We start from the raw sequence: 8,439 nt of genomic DNA, 5'->3' as shown, positions 1-8,439 counted from the left end.
ACCAGTCGAATACTTCTTGGCATTTAATCAGTCATCTGTTTGTATTTCTACGGTATTTAAATTCTTTCTAACTTTTTGTTGCTTGTTTAAAAGAGGTAACTTTGCTCGTAAGCATCGGGCATTGCCCCATTTATATCGATAATATCTTGCTCCGGTCCCAGATGGTAAGTGATCCGTTTATTAGTCCGGACACGTCGTCCTTTCGCTATTCATATTGGTTGTATATTTTTCCCAGACTGTTTACCCCCTGAACAGTGGCTCAGCTCTATCTGAATTTAATTTAATTAATGATATTTATGTATATGCTTATTTCCAGTATTTAACCGCTCGCGTCATTCTATTGGTAAATGGTTTTCTACTGGTTGATTTTTAACTCTTTATTATGTGGTACTATTAGCATTAGAGATTTTTCTAATTCAATTCTTTGGGACCTGGAGAAGAACGAAGGGATCTGTTGTGCGCCTTTGAATATCTTTTTCCCATATTTCTCATCAATATATTGCCATCTCCATTTCTTTAGCTTAGAGCATATTATAAAGCCAGTCCGCTGATTTTGTGTTTCATAATCTACCAGGAATAGTCTTGGTTTTAAGAAGACTGACTCCTAAAACAATGTAAATGGAAACAAGTTCTTATGATAATCGAAATCATGATTGTAAAATTATTAATTTATTGAAAGTCAGGCAACACTTTATACGCGTACTTGATTTTTTAATAATTCAAAGGTAATCTAGTACCTATTCCAGATACAGATATGAAACTATTATATATCTTTCAATCAAACCACACAAACTTATTATATTATAATATACAAAAATCTTTCCGTTTTGATTGATTGGGTATACTGTGATTGTGTTTTGCAAACTCCTCCAAAGTATCGATTGTATATCATATGTCTTTTGAAAACTATCGATGTATAGCGCAGAATCTAAATTAGGAAAACCTGTCATTTTGATTAAGTCACGATATTTCAGCCCTGAAATTGTCACATTATCACATGACATTTTGAGAAAACTAAATTATAGGCGAATACCAATTTAGTTCAAAATGCCTTTCTGTGGTCCTAAATTGTCCCTTTGCGGTCTCATTATCAGTGCATGGGGTATTATCCAGTTGGTATGTGATTTGTATATAGTGTTAAAGTAAATATTTAATTTATGTTAATTTTTAGGGTCTAATGGGTGTATTCTATTACATTGGGGCTGTGGCTTTAGCAGAAGATATTCCAGCAGTTGAATTTAAGGGCGATTTAGACAAATTTTACAGCGACGTCAATACAGGTTTTACTCAGGTAAAGAAATGCCCTTTTGTTTTTAACATATATTCACCTCCCAACCCTTTACTTACATTTGTAGCTACTTTTGTACTAAAGGGACTGTTATGGATATGAATTAAAAGATAAATTTTTATAATTAGTTGCCTTAGATAACTACGCCCATGTGATAAGGAAATGAAGGACTATTGTTTGTAAAGACATTGAGCTACAGAGTATTAGCTGTAATGTAAACAAATTTTATATGAATCTTAAAGTTTTGAAGTATGTACCTATTTGATTTAATTAATTAGGAAACCTGGTAACATCTAGGTAGGTTGTTTTACTACCATTGGTGTGTTTCCTGTTCAATTCCTAGCAATAGCGAAACTGAGCTATTTTAAAAACATTAAAATTCCCCATATTGATGATCTGAATAAGATAAATCCTGGGGTAATAACAAATAATTGAAACTAAACCTATCACTACAGAAAAAAATATGCTCCTCTTGTTATTATTTTTATAAACATGATAACCATATTATATTGTTTTAATTGTTAGGTTATTAAAACAAATGTTGGTGCAAAAAGGTTTATTAAAGTTCAGGATCACAAAAATATATTTAAATACAAGAGACTTTTAAACAAGAACACACAAATCTTAAATTATATTGATAATGACCATGATACCAACTTACTAACTACAAGGAATGAATAAGTCAAGCATACCAATACATTAATATAGGTTTTACTTTAGGCAATTATATTAACATTGATGTCTATTTAATTAATTTTTCATTTATTAATTTATAATTATTTAGACTACTAAGAATAATTTGGAATCTCTTATTAGATCTAACTCATTATATTTGCATTTAGGTTTTAGTTTTTTCATGATCTGTTTTATTTACCCACTGAGAAAGTTTATCTATTTCTCTATCACCACATGCCACAACTTTTTTTAGTGTCTTTAAGATCACAAATATATTATTTGAAGCATTTTACCATTCGGAACAGATAAAATAGATTCAATTAAGTATTATTGGGACATTCATGCTCTTTCTATTTTTTGATCCTTCTATTTTTGTTAATTTTTAATAGTTCTTGTGAAATTAAGCAGTAAAGACACATTTCTACTATTTTATTTAATAGGCAGTCCCAAAATAGTTTTGGCTCAAGTTAATTAGTTAAAATTGTTAAAACATAAATGATTTAATATAGATTTTTGTTTAGTGAATGCCGGGCCATACTTTTCTTTTGCATAATTGCATTGTTTCTCTTAAAAAGTTTTATTGAGATTGGTATTTAAACCTTTCTTTGATCATAATTTTTTAACATTTATTATATAAAAGAGTACAATTAACATTTAATTACATTTTATGTTTTCAGAATGCTTATAACTGTTGGATTGCTGCTCTTCTATACCTCATAACATTAGCAGTATCAGCTCACCAATTCTGGGCCAACAACAGATCATCATTGAATGTCTAAATATCTTTTAATTTGCTGTTGTATATATTTATTTACATTCCTTCTCCCAGCTGTAGATTTTAAATGTAATAAGACCCTCAAATAGTTATTTACCATTTTTTCTGTTAAACTTAGGTAAGTCAATGTAGAAAGTTGTTGTTTTTAAAGATATTCATTGGTACTGAGACTTTACTTGTTCACCAAAGTAGTATTATATCATAATAATATTAATAACACTGCAATGTTATGAATCTTACCAAATTATTTTATGGTTCTATTGTATTAGTGATTTGAATATAAAAATTATATACATTTACTTTGAAATAAAGTGGTTTATTGTTTTTTAGTACTTATTATCATTATTCTGGATTTACAACTATATGTGGGTTGTAGCCTCTTAAAGAATTTTTCTCCAGTCTTTCCTATTCATTAACCTCCCCTGTCAATCACAGAATCCCATATTTCTCATATCTTCTATGTTTTACCTTTTCCTTTACCTCTCAGTAAATTTTCCTATGTACCTTCCTCTCAAAACATCACTAAACAGTCTTCACTGCTTTTTAGGCGCGTCCAAGATTCTAAGTTATAGTCAAGCAGCTATGGGGCTCTTATAAGCCCTAAGGTAGAGTCTAGGCTAGTGTGGGAATGGTAGTGGTATGGGTTCCATGTCATTGAGGAAAATCTTTCAGGTACAAGGAGAACTTCAGGTACTAAATACTTCAGTCCAGAGCCGGCCTTGAGAGATCCAAAAAGCATCGTCTGTGAACAGGCAAAATTGTGCCCATATTCTAGACTTGTGCAAGCTGGTAGAGGCTTCCAGAATCCTGGAATGTGTATCCTGAGTGATGGAAGATGACTAAGCCTACTGACTGTATGACCAGTTTACAACAGACGGCTTCCAAAAAAATGTCTGAGCTACATATTAGGACTGTGCTGATTATTGTTTTGTAAAGTTTTAATTTTCTGTTTCTTGATATATTAGGGAATTTGAAAAGAGAATTAAGACCAAAATAGAACCTGTTGGCGATGCAAAATTTGCGGCTAATCTCTTTGATAGTGCTATTGACAATATGGGCTAGTGCTCCCGGGTATATAAATTAATTTACTGGTTTTATAACGAGGCCGTAGGAATCGTGGTTTTCTTTCGCGTATTTTTGTTGGTGGTTGTTATAAGAACCATTTTGTTGATTACTCCTTTTAGCGATATATAGCGTGATTATTTCGACCAAAAAACAATTTATAAATATGTTGGAAATATCGGGTATGTGGTCTATATTAAATAAAAAATCTTTGTTTTTTCTAAAGCTCAATATTTCGCCATTTATTTGATGGCTTCATCGGGAGTAACTGTAAAAAACAAACATTTCAAAACACTGACGTACACTTAGATTTACAATACTTACAGAAATTAAAAGATTATACACATAAATAAAATTGAATACTAAAATAACATTATTGTTGATGAAACTGTACATTTAATAAAATGCATGTTAAAATTTAAATTTCCATGATGATTTTCCATCTTATTGATTGTTAACGAACGTGCTCAAAGATATTTTAAATTTTAACATGCATTTTATTAAATGTACAGTTTCATCAACAATAATGTTATTTTAGTATTCAATTTTATTTATGTGTATAATCTTTTAATTTCTGTAAGTATTGTAAATCTAAGTGTACGTCAGTGTTTTTGAAATGTTTGTTTTTTACAGTTACTCTCGATGAAGCTATAAATAAATGGCGAAATATTGAGCTTTAGAAAAAACAAAGATTTTTTATTTAATATAGACCACATACCCGATATTTCCAACATATTTATATATATATATATATATATATATATATATATATATATATATGTATATATATATATATATATATATATATATATATATATATATATATATATATATATATATATATATATATATATATATATATGCCTCTAGTAAGTACATAATTTTCGAATCTTTCAATGATATTGAGTCTGTGTTTCTGATTTGTGATGTTTATGACTTTCTTTAAACAGTCTCCATGAGAGATGGTCACCAAGGCGTAGATCGTTGTTGGGTTTTAAACTTCAAATCCTGAATCCGTATCATGCACTTAACTTTTTTAATGGTTATTTTTGCTAACATTACCAACTGATTTGGTATTCTTAGGTCTCTAATTACCCCTAACATCTTCCCCCTACATATGTGGTGAGTATCTATGTTATGCTCCCATGTTTTTTTTTTAAATTTTGTTGAAAATAAAAATGAGATTAATTGATGATTTACCACGTGTAAACCAATTCTCACATTTTCCAATTATTTTTTCTGTCTGATGCCATATGGTGACATACTTAGTATATTGGAGAGTATCGTATACGCTGTTACGTACACCAACAATAAGCCTAGTTACAAAAAGAACGAAACTAGTGATATACAGAACTATTATCAAGCCCATCCTCACCTACGCGTCGGAAACATGGACGATGACAAAGAGCGATGAATAACGTTTAAGATGCTTTGAACGTAAAATCCTCTGGCATATCTATGGAGGAGTACAGGAGGGCGGATTATGGCGTAGACGCTATAATTTCGAACTTCACCAACTGTATGACAAACCTGATATTATTAGGTCCATCAAAATAAACCGGCTGCGGTGGTTAGGTCACATAGAGAGGATGAATGAGATGGAGCCGCCAAAACATATTTATAACGAAAGAATAGATGGAGTGAGAAGGAGAGGCGGACCCAGAACACGATTTAAGGATCAGGTGGAGGAAGACTTGAGAATGTCGGGAGTACGAAACTGAAAAGCCAAGGCGAAGAATAGGAGAGAATGGAGACTTATCCTTGAGCAGGCCAAAACACACCATGGGTTGTGGAGCCAATGATGATGATCGTATACGCTGTATTTATAGACGTAATTCCTGTGTAGTTAAAACATTCAAAGATATCACCTTTCTTCAGAATATTATAATCACTAGAGAATGATTTATATCTCCATATATCTTTTATAAGTCGTTATTAGTCGTTGTAGCGCTATTATATGTATCGTGGCTGCATCTTTTTATAATTCGGTTGGGATTATCTATTCCTGGTGGTTTGTTTCTGGCTAGTTTTTTAACAGCTTTAACTTCAAGAATCGTTGGTAACTCCTCTTAGTTACCTCTTTCGTTTTTAAGGTTTTCTTATTTGTCCTCTATAGATAACAAGTAATTAAAAAAACGTTACACTGTATGCTTGGCAACAATGCAGACGAAATATACAGCGTAACTTTGTTGATACGTTAACAGGTGGCGTTAGGAGCAGACATAATAATTTATTGAATTATTTTATATAACATATTATTTTTATATTGTTCTGTAGCTATTTTCTTGTAGCATCTGATAGCAATTACTATTTTTATTGGGAATAAGTCACAATTTAAGTTCAAAATAAGTTTATTTACGTTTTAATCTCCACTTCGCGAATTTTGAGAACGATTTGCGAAGTGGAAATTAAAACGTCAATAAACTTATTTTAAACTTAAATTATGGCTTATTCCAAATAAAAATAGTATTTAACATATTTATAATTTGTTTAAAATTTATAAATCTGGTAGCGTTAGAAGCAAGCATAATAATTTATTGAACTATTTTAGTATAACATAAGTAGGTATATAATTTGTTTAAAATATAAATAATTAATAAATAATAAAAATTTTCTTCTTCTGCAATTACTACATCAAACTGTTCTTTATTCTGCGCCACTCCTCTTCTTCTTCTTCTAATGGCGCTACAACCCTTTGTGAGTCTTGGCCTGCTTAACAATGTTCTTCCACTCTGCCCTGTCGGATACTTTCCTTCGCCACTGCCTGATGTTCATGGTTTTAAGATCCCTCTCTACGTCGTCTATCCATCTTTTACGGGGCCTTCCTCTTGTTCTGTTTCCTTGGGGCTTCCATCTCTGCACGACTTTTACAGCTCGATTATCTGGCATTCTTTCTAGGTGACCAAGCCAGTTTAGTCTTTGTGACTTTATACAAATCTGACAATATCTTCGCTCTGCATTAGTTCATACAGCTCGTGGTTCATTTTAATTCTCCACGAAACATCGCTGCACTGGGTTGGTCCAAATATCTTCCTTAGTATTTTGCGCTCAAATATTCTCAGTTGATTTTCATAAAGTGGTTGAGAGGGTCCACGTTTCACATCCATATGTGACCACTGGTCTAATTTTTGTTTTGTAGATTCTCAGCTTATACTCACGATTCAGTAACTTACTTTTCATTAAGTCTTTGTATGCATAAAAGCACTTATTACCGCTAAGAATCCGTGCTTGTATTTCTTAACTGATGTTGTTGTCATTTATTATTGAGCCTAGGTAGTGAAAAGTGGTATGGTTGTCTACCTTTAGATTCTCATGTTCATTCGATTTTGTGCACTCCATATATTTTGTTTTGATTTGATTTATATATAGACCAAACGTAGCAGCTTCTCGTTTCAGTTCTATAACTTTTTCGCTTAATACCCTTTTGTTGCGGCTTATTATGGCAACATCATCCGCATATGCGCATATTTGCATTTATCTTGTATTAATACAGCCGTTTATATCCAGTTTTCTAACAACAGCTTCTAAAGTTAGATTAAAAAGTGTTGTTGATAAGTCATCACCTTGTCTAACTCCATTTTCAATATCAAAGGCCTGCGTCATATCTCCATCTATTCTCACCATAGCTTTGGAACCCTCGAGAGTCATTCGTATAAGTTTAACCAAATTATTGGGTATCCCTAACATAGATAGTTGCTTTAACATCTTTTGTCGATCCATCAAACGCTTGTTTGAAATCGATATACAAGTTGTAAATAGGTATGTTAAATTCAACACATTTTTCATGTATACCTCTTAACATATGTATTTGGTCTATAGTTGACCTCTTTGATCTGAAGCCACATTGGTATTCACCAATAATCTCCTCCGAAAACGATTCCAGGCGGCTGTATATAATTCCTGATAATATCTTGTAGACAACATTTAAAACTGTTATGCCCCTATAATTTTTGCAGAGTCGTTTGTCTCCCCCTTTGTACATAGGAAGTATGAATCCAACTTTCCAATCTTCTGGGATGACTTATTGAACGTTTATGCCCGTCCAAGCGCTAGTATTGCGAAGCCATGACATACCGTCTATATATGATATACCGACAGTACCGCCTATTGTACCATCTTTTTTTCTTTGTTGGCTTTTGATATTCTAGCTCTTATCACTAAGAAGTGATCTGTGCCTATGTTGGTATCTCCATAACTTGTGCAGTTACATCTGTTTCCTGTCTTGGTTGTTCTTTTCCTCGTCAGGGGAGGTCTAGGTTATTTTGTATTTAAAATAGGTGCTTGCAACTGTCATCAATTATCGCTACCTACTGTCGAACGGAAGAAAGCCGACTTTCGTCCTATTCGAGTATTCATGTCACATCGCACTATTTTAATATCATTTCTATAACAGTTTCTGTATACTTCTTCTAGGTCTTCGAAGAACTGGTCTTTTTCGTCTTCTGGTTTATAAACAGTCAAAGTATAAACATTAATGAAAAATAATTAAAGAATTTCGCTTTTAATTTCAAGTAGCATATTCTTTGGCTATAGGATTTAAGATTAATAAGGGATTTAGTTCTCTGGTTTACAATGAACCCCACTCCATCTATATGTTGACTTTTGATGCACGTTACATTTCCGTTATAATACACGGAAT

The 8,439-nt window shown here is 32.1% G+C and overlaps 1 protein-coding gene across 1 annotated transcript; it reads left to right on the top strand.

Moving 5' to 3' along the window:
* Positions 1 to 956: 956 nt before the first annotated feature.
* Positions 957 to 3,062, top strand: LOC140448586 (ribonuclease kappa-B-like). Its single transcript, XM_072541671.1, has 3 exons — positions 957 to 1,116; positions 1,172 to 1,291; positions 2,641 to 3,062. Exons 1-3 carry the CDS (start codon positions 1,048 to 1,050, stop codon positions 2,740 to 2,742), a joined length of 291 nt encoding a protein of 96 aa, XP_072397772.1. The 5' UTR covers positions 957 to 1,047; the 3' UTR covers positions 2,743 to 3,062.
* The last annotated feature ends 5,377 nt before the right edge of the window (positions 3,063 to 8,439 follow it).

The sequence above is a fragment of the Diabrotica undecimpunctata genome, chromosome 8 (assembly GCF_040954645.1).
Source record: "Diabrotica undecimpunctata isolate CICGRU chromosome 8, icDiaUnde3, whole genome shotgun sequence".
Lineage (NCBI taxonomy): Eukaryota > Metazoa > Arthropoda > Insecta > Coleoptera > Chrysomelidae > Diabrotica > Diabrotica undecimpunctata.
Note: the sequence above shows the minus strand (reverse complement) of the source record. Positions and strands in the feature narration are given on the sequence as shown.

Excerpts from the sequence above, each read along its gene's own strand:
- LOC140448586 (XM_072541671.1), top strand. The coding sequence starts at position 1,048 with ATGCCTTTCTGTGGTCCTAAATTGTCCCTTTGCGGTCTCATTATCAGT. Across the intron at positions 1,117-1,171 it reads CATGGGGTATTATCCAGTTG|GGTCTAATGGGTGTATTCTA; the intron begins GTATGTGATTTG and ends GTTAATTTTTAG. Across the intron at positions 1,292-2,640 it reads TCAATACAGGTTTTACTCAG|AATGCTTATAACTGTTGGAT; the intron begins GTAAAGAAATGC and ends TTATGTTTTCAG.